Genomic DNA, 22,541 nt, shown 5'->3' on the forward strand with positions numbered 1-22,541 from the left:
GTGCGTGTGTGTGTGCAAACAGCATGTGCAGAAAGTGCATGTTTGTGTGCACCCGTCTGAAATTGTGTGTGGCACACGGGTGGTTTTTTTTGTGTGGGTTCCTGAATGCACAGGATGGCTGGGGTTGGGGGTGGTGTGCAGGATTTTGGATAAGGTTGGAGCTCTGCCAAAGGATGGATGGAGGAATTGGTTTTTTCGGAGCATATTGTTAAAAATACCTATATTCCCCCAAGGAACCAAGTGTGCACTAGTTTTCGGTTTTTCTGTCTTCTGGAAGGAAGCAAGGAAGGGAAAAAAATGGAACGGTAGATGGGCTTGACTTCACCCTGCTGCTGTTGCTCAGCCGGGTCTGGCCAACACAGCAGCTATGATGAATGTCTCATCTCCAGGAATACATCACAAATAGCAAAACTGTACCTGCCCTGAATAGCAAAGTGTGTTCTCTTCTGCAGTGTTGCTCAAAAACAATTGTGGACAATGGGGCTCTTTTGTCGCCCATTCCCAGTTTTTCAGGGCAGCTATGGAGGCAAAACAAAGCCGTCCCTTAATCTTTTGTCAATTCATAGCCAATGTTTTCCTTTTTCAAACACATGAAAAGGTTAAATATTCTGGAGTGTGCTGCAAAAAAAGGCAAAAAAGGGTTTCTGCTTTGTAGGTTTTGGCTGAAAAGTGTTTAATTTAAATTGGAAATGATAATTAGTTATACTGGGTTTGAAAGCTGACTTTGAATGCACTGCTTTGATAGATTGTAATCTGCAGAGTGAAAAGAGGGAAATATGGTCGATGCTGGCCTCAGCTTCCAGCCTGCAAATATAACTGCATATGTGAGAGAAGAACTGTGTGGACTAGTCCTCCCCACCTGAGAAAAAACTGACTTGTAAGCTGCCCTAGTTGGCAACAATACAGACGAACAGACAGACAGACTGACTACTGTCCAAAAACACACAAACAGTCAGGTTTTTATACCACAGAAACAAGCACAAATAATGCACAAACACGCACACACACATGTCGCACACAATGACAACACAAAGGTAGAGTTCATTTTTCAATCTCATCTTTTAATGGAAAAAAAATGAGTCAAGGGAAGAGAGAAAAAACTGGGTAAATTGAGAAAGCCGAATGAATTCACAGAGAATGACTGACAGCAGTGATGACAGCAATGCGGTCACAGTCCACATTTCAAAGCATTCCCAGGTACCGGAAAGAGAAAGAGAAAGAGAGAGAGAAGGGGGGAGGAAAGGGAGAAGGAGCCGGGGGTTAAAAAATGTCCAAGAAGATTTCATCTTCCTCTCAAGGTAAAAAATACAAATTAAAAACTCATCTTTATCCAGTGTTGTTTACAACAGACAATCACGTTGAAAAAATGCAGAGATTAAAAATAAAAAGTGCACCCGCACTCACACACATACATACTTACAATTAGTTTTTTATTTTTGGGAAAGGAAAAAAAAAGTGCAAGCAAGATCACAGAACGACAATTTACAAGAGAGGCCTGGAGTGGCCCAAAGTCTCAACCCTCTGACTGGGACACCCCGACAGCCTGAAATACAGCGGGATGGGGGTGACGGCGTCAACTTGAGGCCTGGAGATTCCTGGTGGGACTTTGCGTGACCCCACACCCCCACCCTTCATCATCAGCTTCACCTTGGTTTGTCCATTTGTACAAAGGGAAAGCTCAAGTTTCAGTAAATAATCACGTGGATACCCACCCTTCCAACACCCCAACATGGCTTCCCCACCCTCCCCAGATAGTACAATCAAAATTAGTTTGACTCCACCATGCTTCTCCTACTAAGTGCCAGGAAAGCTCCCAATGTAAAGGCTTTTCAGTCACCATTGACATCATCACCATCATCATCATCATCCAAAGCACAGGCATTTCCATTAGATTCAATCTGACAATCATCCCTATTTCCATTCAAACACACTTCAAGTCAAGGTGTTAGCTCTGATTGGTTAATGGAAATAAACAATTTTTGATTGGATACTGTTGGTTTTGTTGGCAACTATACTACTAATTCAACACATCATAAGATGAAACAGCACAATCCAAGTGCCTTATGTGAAAAGTGTACACTTAAGTACACTTCTTGTTGCAGTCTGTACTCAACATTACAATCCTGTAGCAGTGCTGTGCCATGCATCTGGTTCCAATGAGAAGAAAATGTCTGCAGAGTAATAGTAATTCATTATTTTGGTTCAGTTTGCTTTTTTGCTGACCTTCCAGTAGTCATAAATGATTATACACACACACACACACACACACACACACACACACACACACACACACACACACACACACACACACACACACACACACACACACATATACAGACACACACACACATACAGACATTATCATACTTGAAGACCAAATGCAGCCACACTGTGCAAAATGTGAGGAAAAAAAACACAAATTAGAAAACCAAACAGGAATTTGAACAGAAGTTGAAGGTTTTCTCTCACCATTATTTAAAAAAGCATTACTGGCAATATCAAAATAAGAAATCAGACACGCTGGTGGTGTCATTCATGCAACGGTGGCGTTACATTAGACTGAGGGGTAGCACAGTATTTGCACCTACTGTCCCTCTGTATCAGATGGCGAACATAACTACAGTTCAGGTACATTCTCACGAGCCATCTGATCTTGCGAGTTCCCTTTCAGAGATGTGATGCAGCATTAAAATAAGATGTTCATTCAAACCAAAGCCAACTGATTCTGAGCTGTTTCATACTTTAATGTGTACACAAGAATGTAAAGTACTGTACATAACCACAATTTGTTGCCCTTGATCCATTCCCTAATTTATGGCAAGAATAGAGCCTACTCCTACCACTGCTCTACTCAGTGATTCTGAGCTCAATAACAGACTGAAGTGGAGATGTGAACAGAGCAGAAACCTTATTATGGTATATTAATTTTAAGTATATATACCTATTTGGTCATGTATTCTTGTAATATATGTGCGTTTTTGTGTTTTATGTGAATTGCTGATACAACACTGCAATTTGCGAAACCCAGTGTTCTCATATTATGAATAAAGACAGTGGTTATTATTTTTGGTTCGCCCAGTGTTCCTCCAGTTCTTATCTGCTGAGATGAGCACTGAACTTGTTTTACTCCATAGAATGTACATAAAAGATGGAGCCTCCAGGTCTTAAAAACGTAACCAACTTCAAAATGCCTTAAACCTGCATTCTTTCTAATGACTAGCAAGGGGCGATTCCACTGATCTGATTGCTTTGAGGTTTAAGAGAAAATGACCCTACTTTTAATTTGATTTGTTACCTCAGTAAACCTTTTCCTAATGAGTTTATGGTCTCAACTGGCAATTTCAATACTTTTTAAAAGCAGAATAATGGTCATGTTGGAAATTATGGTCTCATTTACAGTAAAATAGATGATAAAGCAGGTTATGCTTCAGAGTGGGGCTACCTTGTGATGGCGTCCTCAAGTTCTTAGTTGGATCCAAAACAGTAGTCCACAAACCAATGAATGACACCACGGTTGTTACAGTATATGTTCCCAGATTGAAAAAAAGGTGGTCAGTGCCTATATATAATCCAAGAGATGGCAAACCTTATATGCTATAAACCATTTACTCTCGGCCAAGTGCGACTCACATCGAGCAGCAACTCACAATGACACACTTCACCTGTCCTTCAACATGCCCATTTAAGTTGCCTGGAGAAGTCCAGTTAAACTGGTTGAGGATAAAATCATGGAACTTTGGGTTTAAAGAAACAAAGGGGGAGTTTCAGTGCAAGCTGACAAACATGCATGCTGGCTGGCATATTAACCCCATCACGACAAACTCAGCCTGAACATTTGGACTGGCCTCTATTGTGCAGAGCACACTGGCAGGTAACAACATCATCTCTTGTCAATGTCTTTAAGGAGACAGGTGGCCTCATGTTCTGCAGGACAAAATAGTGCCTTAGAAAAGCAACTGATTTAAGCCACCGCGTGACTTTGAACTGTCTTTGGGGACCTCATTAAGTTATTAAAGCTTCTGTGTTACTTAAATGTGAACATGATGGAGAATGTCAAGCAGAAGCAGTGGACTTGATTTGTACTGTATTTTGATGATACTTTGACTGTTTCTCTTGTATAAATAAAAGTGGAATAAGAGACGGGGGTGGTTTAGTGACTGTTAAAACCCATCTTTTAAGGTGTACTGTGCTGTGGCGATGTTTATCCAGGATTTGGTTTCCTACTAAATTAGAGTGTGTCAGAGAGGAAATCCTTGAACAAGAAGTATATTAGATGGCATTAATTTTGGTGACGAGTTTGTCCTTTTAGGACAAAACTCTTTCAGCTTTCAGGATTGTGAGAGTTAGATGAGAAAATTGATACCACTCTTACTGATTGATAATTATCAAGCTACAGCCATGAGAAAGTTAGCTTAGCTTAGCCTTAAGACTACAAGCTGGAGAGGCAGCTAGCCTGGCAGTGTCTTGAGTAAACACAATCTGCCTACTAGCACCTCTAAAGCTCAAGGACTATGTTATATAAAACAAAGGGTGTAACCGGCAAGTTGTGTTTCTTTTTTTTTTTTTTTTTTAATTGGGTTATGTGCCGAACTCTTTCTTTGCTGGACACAGCAACTTCCTGGAGTCACTGCCAAGAAATCGTCTGGCACATAACCTGTGAAACTATAACTTCTCATCTGTTCCTTTAACACTTGCTTGTCTCGACTTCAGCACCAAGACTTGAGAGTTCTCCCACCTCTGCCAGAACGCCTGAACAGGAAAATGCTGACTTTCCTTATATTCACATTACCACCCTGTTACTCGCATCCTCTCACAGATCCCACTGAGCACAGAGCTGGCTACACTTACTGTAGTGCTCAAATAAACTCACACAAACAGACACACAGGCACACACAGAGTTTAAAACACACCCAGTTTGGCCAAAAGAGTTCATATCACAAACACATTATTGCGAATTAAGTGTGCTTTCTTTTCAATTTCAATTAAAAGTTTTTAAAAACAATTGAAATAACAACATGCAAATGAAAAAAAAAATTGAAAAAGGAATCATAAAAAATAAGTTTTTAGGCCTCGGCGTGGGCCAGACAGAATCTGCATTGTCCACACATCAATCCTACATTCTTAACACACAGATAATACATACCAAGCACCAGGAGCGTTTCACTCTCGCATTGGCTTCACAGTCATTGTTTCATAGGAGGAAAGGGCGAATACAGGTCAGGTAAAGGATTTGTGAGAGATGCTAAGCCTAAATTGTCATTTTTAAATACACTGTTTGATCAGAGATAGCTGATTAGAGAAAAATCCTTCTCTCCTTTCATCAGAGGATCACATCCGTGCACTAAAACCTTCAGTGTCATTCTCAAAATGCATCATTAATTTGTGGAAACCCCATGCAAGGAGAGAGGACTGGGTGAGGTCAAAGATGGTCTGAGTTCCTGACCAGATGCTCCTCGTTTTCCAGTGAGGGGAGTTTTTATGAGCATGTGGATAGAGAATCAGTCAGAATTCTGTACAATGCACTCCTCGTTTGGAACTGCTCAGGGCGAGGAAGCCCTGCAGACAAATAACGGAGCAGAGTTCAGCACCTCAGCCCTGCCACACGTGGTAAAGGACAGAGGGAGAAAATGAAATTTTGGTTGGGTGTATATTTCACAGTTGGCTAACACTGAAACATACTTCTCCATGGTTATTCAGGGTCTTCAAAGCCCTGTCCTCTGCCTAACACCTATCCATCTTATTAATTCTCACTCACTACTTGACTGAGATGCAGCTGAAGATCATTAGGGCTCATCCGAGGGCCCTTATGGGGGTTCCTGTGGAGTAGTATGCCTCAGAAGTGCCCTTGGCAGGCTGGAGTGTGTGTCTTGCTAGCAAACTTATTGCCAGCTGATGAATTCCTCTGTTGAGACAGAGCAGGAATGGAGGGGAGGGGCGGTTCAGGTCAAGCACAACAGTGAATTTGAGTGACAAAAGGACAGAGGTTGGCTCGCCGCTGAGAGACGTTCAAGAATGGGTGCAGCGCTGCGGTGCTCTGCGCTCAGTCATGTCAAAGGTCACGGGGACAGATTGTGGAGAAAGTGGAGGCGAGCGGATCACAAGAGGAGGGTCGACGGAGAGGTGGTGTGGGAGAGGACGACAGGCCGAGAGGGTGAGGAGCAGCTCTGCAGATTAAGTGAGGGTGATGTAGGCTGAGGCCTTCTCCTTCAGTTGTCTCAGACACAGATGACAGCTCCAGCTCCCTGCACAACACACACACAGTACATCACGGATCGGAAGTTCAATCACCGCTATTGTAAAGCCGCGTGGATTAATCCCTCATTTCACACAGAGCATTAAGTAACACTGTAAATTAAAGCTGCATGTTGAAACACCACATGCTGCGCCTGTGGTTTGTGGATGCAGGGGATTTGACAACTAGTTTGGTTTGGATTTTGGCATGGGATTTGTGACATTAATTAAACATCAACTTAAGACAGATTTTAAATGTACCTCTCAACCTTAATACATCAAAGTGAGCGTGGATCCTGCCTGAAGGTGTTGTGTGAGCATTAAGCACAGGACAGAAGGTATAAAAATATATAAGTTTGCCATCCATGCAATGGAATCCATGTAAACCTAAAATAACTGAGTACTGTGGGATTTCAAACATGTTCCTTATAAATCAAAAGCAGTGCATGTGTGGGCAGAGCTTGACACTGTTAGTGAGTGTTGAACACAAGTGGCACTGCTACTGTATGTTCAGCCAAGTGACACTTTTGCCATGGAAACAGATTATCCTTCTACTACTCATTTCCATGACAACACCATCAAACATCCTGAGGCAGCCATCTTATGTGCCAAATGACAGTTTGATTTAAATAGATGTACCTGCCTTCATTTCTGTGAAGCACCAGGACTCTTTCTGCCTGGTGTATTCACATCAGGATGTTCCAGAAAGAGTCCTGAGGGTTACATTTCTCACTGCCTAAAAAAACAGCGCAGGCAAAATATGACTGATTTGACCGCAGGTTTCCCTCTCTAAGTGTGACTGTCTCTCCACCTACAGTACAGACAGTTACATAATTCAGTGCCAACAACAAAAATGTTCTCGGATGAGTTTCCTCACTTTGTGCAGTCTGACCAAATGCAGGTCTTAACACATGGGGGATCTGTAGATTATAATGCTTGTATTGTAATGCATACCCTCTGGTGGTTCAGACATGGGAGGGCTCAGACAGTACATGTGGTAGCCTCTGTCACAATCATCACAGAACAGCAGCTGGTCCTGCAACAGAAGACAATAACAGATGTTATGATGTGGCGACAGATTTGATATCAAAGCTGAGGACACGGCAGCAATAGATGATCTGTATAGTGCTTTAAATAGTAATTATATACATTTAAATCAAGATGTTGGGTTGTGATATTCATGCCCCTTGATTAGTGAATCCAGTTGACTATATAAAACACTGTTAAACTCGTGGACTTTTATTTTGGTGGAGAGTAAAAGTTAAGAATTCAAAGTGCAAAAATGAAGGACATTCAATCAGTTTAACTGGGCAACAGCAGTGGGTTAACATCATCCTTCAGCCCTATAATCTTCATGCAGTCAAGCGTAAACCTGCAGCTCCTGGATCACTGTTTGAAAAGGTTAAATATCACCCAAACCCTCTCTAAACTTCGGTTCATTTCTTTATTTTACTTTATTGTAATGTAATGTATCAGTGTGTCGTAGCAGCTAATTTGATGTTCTTGATGTCCCTGGGAAGGAACACAAAATACAACCACAGAACAATAAGTACACTACATAAAACAGCACAAAACCAGAAAGTCCATCAGTGTGAGATCAGAAATATAATCAATTAACACAGTAAATTAAAGTCAATCTTTGGTGGCAACAATTTTGTGCTGATTTCAAACATTAATTGCAGGTTTGTCCAATATTATGTGCTGTAGTATGTATGTACAATGTGTGTGTGTGTGTGTGTTTGTGTGTGTGCAGCCACATGTGTTTAGATAACATGTAACATGAGGTGAGATCCTACGTCGTTCTCAGAGGTGCCACACAGGCTGCACGACTTGCACTCGATGCACTGCCAACGATAAGTCCTCACCGCAGCCGTCATGTTCACTGTGAACTGCAGACAGGACGGGTGGCCTGGGTGCACACACACATGCACACACACACACACACGCACACACACACACACACACACACACACACACACACACACGCACGCACACACACACATGCACGCACGCACGCACAGACACACAAACACATGGCCACACGTTTTTCACTATCGCTGTCTGAACTTTGAGGAAAGTCATCCATCTTCCACCTGCTTTATCTATCCATCAATTCCTTTGCTTTGTATGGGGTGATATGTTTGAAGGGGAATCCAGCACTGGCAGATATCTGTAATGAATTGTTATGCAGCTTTTTAAAAATGTCTTTACAGTAAGAATGCAGAATTTGAGGGAAAATTATAATAACAGCAAAATAGCCTTCACAGGAACCACAAGGTTGCTTTTGAGTTGGTCTTGGAAACCATTAAAAACTATTTAAGTAAATGTTATAACATTTTCTAACATCAATTTTGCCACAATAAGAGGAAAATAGATTGTTCTTTTTCCACAGCAGTCCACTTCTCTGCCATTTAAAAATAACCTCTCTCCTCTTCCCCAGTTATTTTAGCTTTGCCTGGTACTTGCTGTTACATGATCATGACAATAGAAATATTATGTCATCCTCACTTCCTGACCTTGTGTTTGTCTTCTTTGTGAGTGGTTATAAAGAAAAGGACCATACCAATGTTTTGCATGCATTAGCCCATTCACTACAAATCACGTCAATCTTTTTCGTTCTCTTTTCTTTTTTATTTTTCAGATGAAAAAGAACATGAGGGGAAATATATAAATGCATATACAGTACATGCAATCAAATAGTAAGCACACAAATTCTGCACCATGTACACTGCAATCTCTGCATTGATACATATAACCACAATGTACAAACACATCCCAAACCAAAACAAAGTGAAACCTATGATGGGAAACAAAATAATACAACCTTATTTAAAGAAATATTTCAATTCCACTCCAATGAAATAAATACTGTTTTCCATTCACAACCGAGATACATGCTAAGTGGAGATCATCCTCTCACAAACTCATGTAAGGTCCTTGTAACAATGTGAAACCCTCTCAAAAGAAGAAATGAACAAGTTTTATCATCACAATAGGCTCATGTACAAGCAGCCAGGATTGAAATGCGTGCAGCAGACAAGATTGAAAACAAGTCTTTGTTTTTGCCAGACAAAAAGGTCACATCAAGATGACATTTTATTAGAACCATTCATATTTCGGTGCCAGTAAAAACATCTGTATGAACTGCAGAGCAGAACATTGTGATCAGTGGAAATGATCACATTAAATGATGTTTGAATGATGAATGATGTGTGAATGATGAATGAAGTTCTGTATATGTTTATTATTCGTTATTTATATCATTTTGTGATATTCTTGGCAAAAGCTTCATCCAATTCTGGTCATCTAAGTGAACAAAATCCTTTCACCAGCGACATTCACCGTTCATTACATCATAAACAATCGATTCTCTATAAAGCCTGCGGTTATTAAGTGTTGATGCTTCAATGAGTAAATTCAAATTGCATGAGTGCAAATAGCCCCTGATTCGTAAGAACATATAAATGTGTGATTATGAAAAAAAACAAACTATTTTAGAACAATTTACATTACAAATTTTCCCAAAGCATACTGTTTTAGCTCTTTTAATGTGTTGTCTGGTTTCCAGGCAACCGTTCTTTTCCATTAATTTCCATACAACAATAAATTTGCAGAGACTTGATACTGAATCATGAGATAAGACATCCCAGTGAATATCACTTTTATTTTATTTTAGAGTTGTGTTACAGTTGTGTGGTGATGTAGTGCAGACAGCTAGAGCGCAACTCTGACAATAAAAATCAGACATGATGTTCCTTTTTTACAACCATCTCATTTGAGATACCAAGTGAGCTACTAGCTACTTGCTGACTGTGATTTAGTATTCCTAATAATTTATGTGATTTGGTGTTTTCAGTGTTGTCTCTGGGGAATATTTCCTTTATGTTTTCAGTGAGGTTCATTAATAATCTCAAGTCAAGTTCAAGTCTCTACAAGTGGATTTTCACACTGTAGTGGAATCAAAGATAACCAATGGCTGCCTAGGAGGCGAGAAACATACCTCAAAATGAAACATTACATCAAATGGCTATTAGTGAGGCTAGATATACTGTACATGATTTGTAAAGCCCTGCCTCCGAAACATTACAATCCTTAACAACTAAACTGCATTCTCAATCGCTTGTTGAAGGCAACATATTTTGCATCAGGTTACGATTTTTTTGTGAGGTATCACAAATATGTTTCTAATCAACCAATTATATATTAGATTAGCTGGGATTGGTTGCCTTGGTAACCCAGAAAATGGAGGGAAACTTGTGGTTACTGTTGTGAAATGGTGTGTTTTAATAAGGCATGCATGAGGATATCTGCATCATCATTAGTATCAGCCAAAAAAAGTTTGAAAATGAAGCATCACATCAGCCCAAAATGAACTTTGACAGGTAGGGAACACCGGTTGGGTTAAAGGTTTTGCTTGAAAATGCTCCATAAAAATAAATATGGCACGTTTTACTCGTACTTTGAAGTATTTGCCGACCGACTGTGTAAATGAGGGTTAGCGTTGAAATATTGTATTTTGCATTTGCACTTGGCAGTGGGTCACCATGACAGGGTAATCATACAATGCATTATTTCTTTTTCTAAATTAATCTCATTTATCTTTCTGCTTTGGTGATGGCTGTTTACTTTTGTGGATTTCATCAACTTAAAATGACACTTTGTTCCTTTAAATCATTTGCTGCAACCCAACTGTCATTTTATTCAAATAGGATTAGAGTAAAGAAAAGCACAGAATGGTAAAAGTATAATGACAAAATGGAAGGTTTGGAAGCAGAGTGGTCTAACCCACTGGGGGGGTTGAAAGTTTTGTGTTTTCAAGAATGGTCTAATATTTGAAGCGCCACTGTAATGCTATATTTGGGTTGTGGGTTAGACCACTCCACCACTAAAATCTAAACCATAAAATATTACAGAAATTATATAAATCTCAGTATGGATTTTTGTGGGTTAGACCACTCTGCTTCTAAGCCCCTCAATTCAAAGCCAGTGCTTTAGTTGGAAAAATGTGGAACTTCAAGCTGATTTTCCAGACTGTTTATCTGAGAGAAAAGAAATGAGTTGGGTACATCTAACTCAAACCAGTGGCATTAATATTATTTGTTAACTGGTGCATTTGGAAGAAATTCATGTAAGCTGATCAAAAAATTCTCTTTTTTGAGTGCCATAATAATACTAATAATACAGAAGAGAGTTGATGTTCTCTCCAATTAGGTGGGAAGAAAATTGTGCATGTATCGGTATCAGCAATTGGCTAAAATGAATTATCGGATGTCGGCAAAAATGTCACACAACTCTAATTTTGACCTAAAGCATGATATTTTACTAAAACTGTAGTTTAGATGCCTGAACCAACCACACAGTAAGTGAAAATGAAAGTCTAAAAATAACAGCCCCACATGGGACACGAACCCCATTCTCCTCCACCACCAGGCCTTCCTCCAAGCTCCTAATGAGGGCTTGTGGCTCTTTGAAAGTAAAGACGTTTCCGACTACCGTTTCTTTACAGGGAGGAAATATGTTTCTTTTAAAATGTACAGTAATTGAGAATGCAGTTTAGTTGTACAGGGATGTAATTTTTGGGAGAAGGGGTTGAATTTGTAGTAGACGGGCTAAAACAAAAAACACTGGTATGGTCCATCCATTTAAAGCTTCATCGAAAGGAATCAAAGCTTGCAATTACTCATATAGTGAATAAGAAATCTATACTCAGCGGCTGAAACATTTCAAAAATGTGCATCAGCAGAGGACCGCCTTCCTCCTGCCAATCATCCCCTTCAGCGGTGCCCTACCTGAGCGTCCACAGTCCGCACAGGAGATTAGGTCTTCAGGACAGCCGGTCTTCTTTGAGCCTCCGAGGCAGAAGTCGCAGTAGCCGTTGGCGATGACTGAGCCGTCCGGTGCTTTCTTGGCTGAGAGAAGACAAAGAAAAGAGAAGGGCGTAAGGAAAACTGGGACTTCATCTTTCTGCCAACTTGCTAAGAGGGGATGGAGAGCAGAGTGTAAACTCATAAGTCAGTCTCATGTAATGTTGCCCTGGAGTGAAGAGTTCGTATCAGTGTCTCAGCAGTACAGACAGAGCGAGGAGGGAAGAACCATAAAAGTCCTAACAGATCAACAAAGCAGCCATCAGCGAGGTGTGCTGAGGAGCATCAATGACAGACTATTACTGAAAGACAGTGATTAGAGGTAAAATGTTGAGATGTAAAACAAAGAAGAAGAAAGAAGACGTGTAACTTAGTCCCCGTTGTCCCTCTTTATCTGCTCGCTTTGGTAGGAAACATGCACCGGTGGAGGCCTACGAGGAGCCTGGGACTCTCCAAACACCAGCTCACCCAGGAAGCGAGATAGGTGGAGAGACGGGGAGCGGGGCGTCCGCTGGGAGCCCCTGGGGTCTGGTAAATATTGTCTGGAGTGGCAGAGGAGGAGGAAGAAGGAGGGTGGAACTGAAGAAAGAATAGAAAGTGTGTGTGTGTGTGTGTGTGTGTGTGTATGTGTGTGTGTGCATGTGTGTGTGGCGAGAGGTTGCTGGGACAGACCTGCCGTCATGCTGAGCACGAAGAGGCAAGTGCTCCATGTGAAGCCGTTTCATAATAATTATTAACAAGAGAGAAATTCCCCCTGCCTGCCTGAGTGCTGTGTATATATGTGTGTGCATATTGTGTGTGTGTGTGTTTGTGTGTGTGTGTGTGTGTGTGTGTGTGTGTGTGTTCCACATCTACCCCCCTCGTCTCTCTGTCTGTCTCTCTGTTGGACTGCCTGCCTGTCTGCCTCCTGTCTGTCTTGCTGCCGTTGATTGCATAATCACTTTAATGGAAGCAATCACATAACCACTGCAGACTATTTTGTATGTGCGCTTTCTTCTCGAAGATGTAATGCGGTGCACGGGTCCTTCACAATGAGTCACCAGGCAGGACGGAGCAAGAGTGAATACAATGGAGCGGATTACACAGGTACACACTTAGAAAACCATTCATCCTGCGGAAAGAGAAACTGAAGATAAGCAGACAGACAGCGCTGTAGGTGTATGCTCACATGAGAGACAGATAGATCATTAATCCATCCACTTCAGGGTGGGGTCTCGCTTGGCCCGGAAGGGGAGGAGAAGCTGAATTTGATGGAATTTGACGGTGAGAAGGGGAAAGGAGGAGCAAGAGGGGGAGATTGGGTTTCTACTCAACAGGGTCCGGCTTTAATCCTCTGAGAAATAAAATAATAATAACAATAAAAATTCTCTACTGATCAGGATGAGAGACTGGCAAACAGACAGACAGACAGACAGACATGGAAGAGGGGAGGGGAGGGAGATGATAAGCTGTACCTGCTGCTGCAGAATTCAACAGGGTTACACTGAGCAAAAATCAAGCAAAAGGCTGTCATCTGTATTGTGAAAATGTAACAGCAAAGGACTTTAATGCTTTAGGGCTCTTTGTATGTGGTGTAATGATGAATGTAAAGGTGATTATCATCTCTGTGAATAAGTAATCAAATAAACTAGCAGTCTACCTATTAGAAGGATATAAATGATGATATTTCAGTGTTATACATTAACTGTAGTTACAATAAAACAGTGACAATCCACTGTGCGCCATTCACGAGTTAGTCTTTCAACATTAATAGCTCAATTCTCAATAATCTCTTTTGTCAGTGATGATATTATGAGATCTCGCTGGTGTCAGCTTTTACTGGTGATGAGAGTTTAATTGCAGTAGTTTTTAAAAAATTTTTTTTTTACCTGCACATCATCGGGCCAATGTGCTGGCAAGGGTTAGACAGACATGTCCCGGCCTATTTTTGGACCTTAATTAAAACCATCAGCCAGTCGGTGTGGTCTTTTGTGGACCATACTGCTGAAATGATACAGTCATAATGAATTCTGCATAAGTGCAGAGGAAGAGGGAGATTAACAGAATACATCTATATTACCAGTTTAGTCTTCTCCTATTCTTACAGTATTGATCAACAGTGCTACATTTTAATGTTGTGAAAAATATCTAACATATATTCCTGTAGATCCAACACATTATGTAATGTAGGCCCTAATATTTGAAATATGCTGCAGTGATTCTAGCAGTATGGGAGGCTGCACATAGACGCAGCAATGCTTTCAGCTGGATGATAAGGTCAGCATCATAATATGCTCACGCTGACATGTGGATGTTGATGCTTAGCACGTATAATGTTTATTTCAACCATCGTAGCTTAGCATGTTCATGATTGTGTCATCGTGTATATACCGTATGGAGCATTATGTGTATTCACTGTCCACTACATTATTGAAGTGCCCTTATTCTTATGGTGGTGTTCACAGTCTCCATGTAAAATAGTGGCATGACTGGATAACTACTGACAACAGTGTACTGATGAAATGGGCGTAATGTTGAGCCCAGTCCAGGTATGATGTTTACCATTTCCAGTCTCTTTTGTTTAACATGTTTCAGCTAATTTGCCAATTAGCACTAAACAAAGCAGAGCTGAGGCCTCTGGTGATGCTGTAAACAAAGGTAAAGTACAAATAGAAATGTTGACTGGATGATGGTGCTAAAGGAAGTGTTAACTGATCACCAAACTTGTCATTGCAGTTCATCCTAAGGGGAACGCGAATGTGTCGACCAAAGTTGGCATGTCATAGTGTCAGCCAGGAAGACAGGAACTCTTCGCACATGTATTTCAGGACACACGTGTGTAGGAGAGGTAGAAGCATTTCCAAAAGTGTTTAAAAAAGACCCCCAAACTTGCTAAAAATAAATCTATTAGCAACATTTTGGTGTAATACCTTCATCAGACAAATGGCTTGGTACAAAGACAAGAAACCTTAAATAAGTAGGGGCTGTAACTCCGCAACTAATCAACATGATTATCATAGTATTGGAGAGCAGGAACACCCAGAAACTAAAAATAAATATATCCCACAACTTATTGGAAATAGAATGTGTACAATCCTATGTTATGGTTGATTAAACTACCAAAAGTCAAAACTGCATTAAAGAAACCTTAGATTTACAGGTTGCATATGTAGAAGAACCTGAAGTTTTTGCAAGTTAACAGAGTTCTGGAGTCTTTTCAAACTGCTTCACTCTAAAGGAAGAGTCAGAAGCTTTCTAAAGTCATAAATAATCCATTTCGGGGGACCATGAACTTCTGTGCAAAATTTCATAGAAATCTACACAGCAGTTATTGAGATATTTCAGTCTGAACCAAAATGGAAGACGAATCAACCAATACCAAAGTCAATATAGGTAAGTCTTGCCAGTCGGCAGTCATCTTAGTAATGTCCCGAGGCTTTATTTTGGGCTAACAAGATCAAACCCGAATCCAAATGAATGGGGAAGGGAATCATAACTGCAATTTCAATGGTCTCTAGGACATATAAACTGAATTTAAAGTAGCTCCAGTCCAATCCAAAGCCAAAAAACACTTTTTGATTTTTGCCTTAAATAAGCTTTAAAAGGTGTTTTCCACACAAGTTCTACTTCTATGAATCCACATTTAAGTTAGTGCATCAACTTCATTGACTGGATTCTTTCTAGATTGGCTTTTACTAAGTAGACCATTGGCTTTTTGGGTGGAATGAAGGGGCATCCAAGCACCATCTTTGGAAAAATAAAATTCTCAAACAGTTTTGTATTCAGGATTCTTTATGTGCAACGTCTCTGCCGATTCTGCCACATCGCTAACGTTGCTCCAGAGCAGCATATTGGAACATATGTGTAAACTGTGTGAAGACAGAATGATAGAGGGTGAGGATACAGTATATGAGCGTATTTACTTTTTAAGAAACCGACACAGCCAGATGTTTACTGAGTGTAGCAGGAGGATGTATAAAGCTGAAGAGACATATGTGGCAAGCAGGCCCGGAGCCAATGCAAACACGTTTTTTGTCTTCTTGTTCTGGTCAAATAAATTGCTTTTATCTTGGCTGCTTTTATTTGGGCTCACCGCTGCTGATTGGGCCTCACAGTCCCTGGTGGAATAAGCTAGACAGACACATGTGGGCAGCCTCACACACACATGAAACACATTCAGGCGGCATTTTATCTGTGTTTGTGTGCTGGAGTTACGTGTGCACGTGCATATCTACGTTTGCCTTTGTATTTCTGCTTGTGCATGTGTGTTTGTGTGTGTGTTTGTGTGTGTGTTTGAAGACCCCAGAGAGTGAATCAGCAGGTCCTGATGCATGTGAGCGAGTCGGGGCTGCCCGCTGGCCTGCCTGCGTTGAGGAAAAAACTCCATCAATGATTAAACGCCTGTGGCCATGTTTCAGAAGCTGCCTGCAACCATAGACACGCCATTGCCGGCAAAGGGAGGGAAGGAAGGCGAGAGGAGAACAGTGATACAGAGGGAGAATAAAGAGGAGCAAGCTAATGAGCAAAAAATAAAAGCGATATGCCGCGAAGAAGAAAGACAAATTGAAGCAAAGAAAGAAAGCGTGCCAATCGTCAGGTACCTTTTTATTTCCTCTTCAGTGTCTTTACCTGTCCTCCTGGTCTTCTTCCTCTCCATCTCCAATTTTTTTTACCTTCTTCAGCCACCCTCTCCTCTTCTTTTTAATTTTTTTTGTACCTCCGTCTCTCCCTCCTTTACCTGATCCTCCTCTCTTCTCCCTCCCTCCCCCCTCCCCTCCCCTCCCCTCCTCTCCTCTCCTCTCCTCTTCCAATTACCAGGAGGAGTATGAGCAGAACCGCACACTTCACAGCTTTCAAGTGTTGGAGAGAGATCCTCCTGGGAATTATCCAGCAAGAGATGAATCCTCAAATGCTCCTCACCCCACCTCCTCTCCCCCCACAACACCTCCCTTTCCCCGTCCTTCCTCCCTCTGCTTATAATTTCTTGCTCTCCCCCCCTTTCTGTCTCATTTTCCCTCTTTTCCTCCTCCATGCTGCTCCTTCGGTACCTTGTGGTGTTATTTCACCCTCTGAGCTGTCTCACGTACTGTTCAAGTGTCTCGTGTCACTTTTAACAAAATAACTGTACTCTATTCTATTTCTTCTTTTAGTTTTTTAAATCGTGTTATTATCGCTTTCGGGATTTGGGTGTGGAAATTCTTTAAAAGAGCGACGCCGGGGAGAAGTTTTTCTAATCAAGCTGGAGACACTGATTAATTGTGAGCAAAGAAAAACAACCCAGTTGTCAATTTTGTGGCAACAGATTTGACAGATAGTTTAACTCATCTTTGGTTTTGTCTGGAAAAACAGGATACACAGTGAAAAATGTTTGCACCTAAATGACCTGAAAGATTTTGTGTTTCTATACTTGTTCTGACAAAAATTTTGGCATCTCAGATTAACCCTCAATTTCCTCCTACATTTTGCTTTCCTTCATCCACAGCTCCAGTCTCTCATCCTCCGACTCTGACATGGAACTAAAACCACAGCAGATCTCTGACTAGCTGAGAATCCTTCTGTCCGACCACAACAAAAGCCTCATCAGCTTTACGCTTCCATCTGAAAAGGAATTAAAAGTGCTTCCTCTTGCACAGAAACATACTGGCCTACCTGTTGACTTTTCTCACTTTCTCTTCCACCTCACTTTTTTGGTTAGTTTTCTCATATTTTCTCTCTTTCCCCCCCGGTCTCTCTGCCTGCTTCTCGGTTTAGCATATTAAAGCATAACATTTGCATGACATTTGCCAGAACTGATTGAAGTGATTTAATATGCTTCTTTAAACTTTTCTCCTATCCGGTTGTGTAGATATGCAGACAGGTAAGCTCAGCCGCTAACAAAGAAATGCACGTTTCCATGGACACCATTGTTAAAAAAAACCAAAAACTTTGTTAATCAAGGTTGAGGTTTAGATGAGAATTGACAAGTGATGTGCGAACGTTTTCATTTCGCAGCGAACCTGTTCTTCACAAGGCGACAATCACTCCAGGTGTGTACAGGAAGGAGTGATGATGATGAGGAGGAGGAGGTAGAAAGGTGGAGAAGAGGAAGCGGGGAAGGGTTTCAAAAACACATGAGGGGAAGAGGGTGAAACAGAAAGAGAGAAGAAGATGAGGAAGATGATGAAGCACAAAGGGGAGAGAAGGGAAGATGGCATAAAAAAAAAAAAAAGGTGGCTCCTGTTGTATCGGAGCAGCGGTGTGTGAAAACACACACTCTGCACTCCTGTCGCCTCGCTGCTTAATGAGGAGAGCCTCTCAGGAGCTGCGCACGCACACGCAAACACAATGAGAGCACATACGCACAGATGAAAACACCCACAACCACACACATACAGTAGAGGCTGCACACAAAGATTTACAACCGAGCCTTTGCATAATAACTTTTGCCGTCCAGTTTCAGTCCCTTCCCCCACTTGTTCTCTTTAATGTGATGAATGAGAGTCCCTGTAACCCCCAATACAGCCACACACACATACGCACAATTACAGTCGCAAACGTTGCACATATTTTTACATGGAACAAAGAGAAAAGGAAATAGACAAGGCAGAAATCAAGAGCACATACATTCACACAGACACAAAATCCCAAATGCTCAAGGAGACATTTTCAGGGTTTTTTTTTTTTTTTTTTTTTATGCAGACAAGGAGGCAGAGATGCAGTCAGATGGAAACCGTCAGTCACAGATGAAAAGTCACTGGCTTCCTTCCTCTCTCACTCTCTCTCTCTCTCTCCATCTTCCTCCTCTCACTCTTTCTCCCATCCTCTTCCTCTCTCTTTCTCTTTGCACTTTCATGCGTTCTCATTATTGCTGCTGCTCTCTGCCTCTGATTCGATCTCTTCTCTGCGCTTCATTGTGCTTTTTTTTTGCTTCCCTTTCCTTATTTGGTCTCTCTTTTTCTCTCTCTTCCCTCTGCTTTACTCTCAAAGAGGAAATTGGAACTCTTTCCTGCAATCCATCTGTTGTCACACTAATGCCTGCACCAGTGCCATGCTCTGTTCCTCCTCTGTTTTTCCCCCATTTCTGCTCCTCTTCCATCTCTGCACCCACCGAACCTACCCCACCCTTCACCCTCATGCACACACTCGCACAGCCACACGTGCACAAGTACTACTTTCACTCGCGTCCAGTCAGCAGGTTGCGTAACTCCCAGTGCATTGTGGGGCTGGATGCATGTATTTGTGTGTATGAGAGTGTGCAATGTGAGCTTGTGTGCGGAGATGACATTGCAAAGTAAAGAGGACAGAGGCAGTTTTGGTGCATAATAAAACTTGATCTATGGCTGCTTTGTAATCACACTGACCCGTGGAAACAAAGACACACACGCACACACACACACACACACACACACACACACACACACACACACACACACACACACACACACACACACACACACACGCACACACACAAAGGACCCGTCAGGCTCTGCAGTCTGCCAATATGTGCACATTTAGCAATCAGACACACATGCAAATAAATCACGCGCACAGACACACAACTTCCCCCATAAATCATGCATGTAAAGAAATCACACACAGACACAAGCAGCTTTTGCCCACGTGTGCAATACTTGATGCACATTTGCTCACATTTGCACACTCTTAAAAACAGCCACTTAGCCAGAACAGGCTCGTGTCCCTGTCGATGAAGAGTTAAAATGCAAATTATTAATCCTATTTTGTTCCAGGGAGACAGCCGGCTGGGAATGTGGCTGTGAAATCCTGTTTGAATTGCGCCCAACCTCACATGGTCCACTATGTTGTGTGTCGGCCCTGCACTGTCATGGTGAAATGTCAAGAATGACCAGTTGGGATAAAATACACATAAAAGGGAGAGTTTCACAAGAAAAAAGTGGAAACTTGCCTTCCATTTTGGTGGCATTTGTTGCTCTGAAATAAGGAGTTTTAGTTTCTGTAGGTGGTGCCCCTTTCTTTGTGTGTTCAACCATGGTGGCTGTTACAGCTTGTGCTAACTACCAATTAAAATTTGATTCCAAACAAGCCAGAAGTGCAAGTGGCATCACTTTTTGTGCAGCAGGTTTGGAGGTTTCCATCGGAATACCACAATGATTTGACAGCGTAGAGCGAAGTGTGGAAAAGTTTTCATGAATCGATCTCTATTGTATTATGTTAGTGATATTTAGACTTATTTAATTTATGAATATGGCGTGTAACTGTTGTGTTGTTGATTCGTATTTCCTCCTCTCCTTGGCTGAGGTTTGCAGCTACTGTTATATTCAATCCCAGGCAGAAAAACAGACAACAGGAGATGGATAGAGGGGTGAGGATGGATTTTGGGTGGTGGGTGGTGGGTGGTATCGGTGGTTGGGAGGGTTGTGGTAGTGTGGGGGGCTTATCCAAACATGGCCAAGACAACTGAGGGACCACAGAACAAGCAGCCGGCAAGCCACAGCACCACATCTTAAGACAGAATAGCAAATGAAGCAGACTCCAATATTACCCTGCCTTCACCACTCCAACTGTCTGGGGGAATCTATATGATGAATCATGAAGAGATTTTTTTTCTTTTTTCTCAGTCTGTAGAACTCTCTGCTTCTTGCTCTGCTTCTCTCTTTGTCTGTTTTCTCTCTCCTCCCATTCTTTATGTTATTTTTAATGAACTCCTCTGTGCCCCCTCCGCTCCCTCTCTCCACTTCAACTTCTTCCATTCTGCTTTCCTCCCCCCCAACTCCCTCCTTCCATCCCTTCCTTTTCTGTTCTCTCCATAACTCTCCTCCTTTCCTCCTCTACCATCTCTCTCTCTCTCTCTTTTCAATGTACATAACAGTGTACTCTTTAGGAGGGAGCCCTGGCAGTATCTATGGCAACCAGATTGCTAGGCAACAGCCATTTCTCCCTTCCTTTTCCTGCGCCGTGTAGCAGCGGCAACAATCAACCAATCAAAAGCTGAAAAAGAATGTTGGAGTACGTGGAAAAGTTCAGAACACATTCAGAAGCCACTGAATGCTGTCAAGTTCTACATGTACTGTATTAACATGGACAAATATTAGCTGAATGCACATCAAATCAATCAGTCTTTGCACTGGAAATTGCATTTAACAATGTGCTATTAAGCAGAGTGGATCTGGAAATTACAATTCAGTTAAAAGAAACACAACATGAACATGAAAAACAAAACGACAGACACAAAGACATGTTTTTTTAGTGTACAATTGAACCTGTGTGTGCACACCACTGAAACCTTTACAAAGATGTTCAACACTAGAACCAGTTCTAATGGTAAAAATGTTGCATTAAAGCTAGTGTAGGCAAATTCCCCCTTTTCTTCTTTTTTGCTGTTTTTTGTGTTGTTGGTTTTTTTGCATCATTCGGCAAAAATTCCATTCAAACCTTATAACATATTGGAATCAGAGTGGTCTGAGAAAAAACTACATTTCCTCACCTTTTCCTGACTTTGTTTTCAGGCTTCAGAAAGTGACAGAATAGGAGATTTCATTCAATCACACAGCTTTTTACCCAGAGCAGGTTAGACATACGAGCAACAAAGTCCACGCTGATCTCAGGACTTGACTTCTACTGTAACTACGGTTATGGGGCCAGTAAAAATGAAGTTAAAGTTTCATGACATCCTGTTCATGAGTGACATGAAAATGGAATGTGACAGGGACAGACAGACAGACTGGTGCTAAACCAGCAATATGCAGGCGCTTTGGTGGACTGTCGTGGTTAAGCGAGAGGTAAGCTGGAAGGCAGAAGTCTTTATTTGCTAATCAATGTGTGTTCCATCCCTCATCCATGGTCACCTACAGTCATGTAAGCAGCCAAAATGGCTGTCCTCTGTAGGTTGACTGGGCTCAGCCTTAGATAAGGTGAGTAGCTTTGACATCCAGACAGAGCTCAGAGTAAAGAGGCTGCTCTTACGCATTGAAAGGAGTCAGCTGAGGTGGTTCTGGCATCTGATTAGGATGCTTCCTGGGCCTGTCTGGGCATGTCAGACTGAGAGGAAACCCTGGAATAGACCCAGAACTCGCTAGGGGGGCTACATACCTCATCTGGCCTGGGAACACCTAAGGATCCCCCAGGAGGAGCTGGAAAGTGTTGCTGGAAAGAGCGATTTCTGGAATGTCCTGCTTTTCCTGCTGCCAGATTAGTGGAAGAAAATGAGTGGACAGACGTTTTAAACAAGTGCTCATCTGGTGGGAGGACCTTCGATCGCAGTTAGAAGAAGACTGTATGTTTTAAAATTGTACCATTGTTTTTTTCTGTTTCTATCTTGCCTACTGCAGCTTTAAACACAAGCATTTTGGGTAAATTGGAAAACCTAATAGTACTCCACATTCTTCAAATTTATAAGCAGAAGCAAAAACTCTTGAAAAATCTATTCACCTTTCAAGGCTTTTTTAATGTAACCTGAAGACCAAATTGACAGCACATTAAACAATAGGTGACTATTCACTAATCCACTTG

The 22,541-nt window shown here is 41.6% G+C and overlaps 1 protein-coding gene across 2 annotated transcripts in view; it reads right to left on the reverse strand.

Moving 5' to 3' along the window:
- Positions 1-1,040: 1,040 nt before the first annotated feature.
- dpf1 (double PHD fingers 1) overlaps positions 1,041-22,541 on the reverse strand; it is a 51,638-nt gene continuing 30,137 nt past the window's right edge. The window contains exons 9-12 of one of the 2 annotated variants that reach the window (XM_023279163.3): positions 12,021-12,140; positions 8,028-8,140; positions 7,186-7,267; positions 1,041-6,242 (exon numbers count right to left, since the gene is read on the reverse strand). In XM_023279163.3, the coding sequence (XP_023134931.1) occupies positions 6,172-6,242; positions 7,186-7,267; positions 8,028-8,140; positions 12,021-12,140 (386 nt within the window). In that variant the 3' untranslated portion in view covers positions 1,041-6,171. The remainder of the gene's footprint in view (positions 6,243-7,185; positions 7,268-8,027; positions 8,141-12,020; positions 12,141-22,541) is intronic. The other variant, XR_004848109.2, reaches the window with a different exon arrangement.

Source organism: Amphiprion ocellaris, chromosome 7 (genome assembly GCF_022539595.1).
Source record: "Amphiprion ocellaris isolate individual 3 ecotype Okinawa chromosome 7, ASM2253959v1, whole genome shotgun sequence".
Classification (NCBI taxonomy): domain Eukaryota; kingdom Metazoa; phylum Chordata; class Actinopteri; family Pomacentridae; genus Amphiprion; species Amphiprion ocellaris.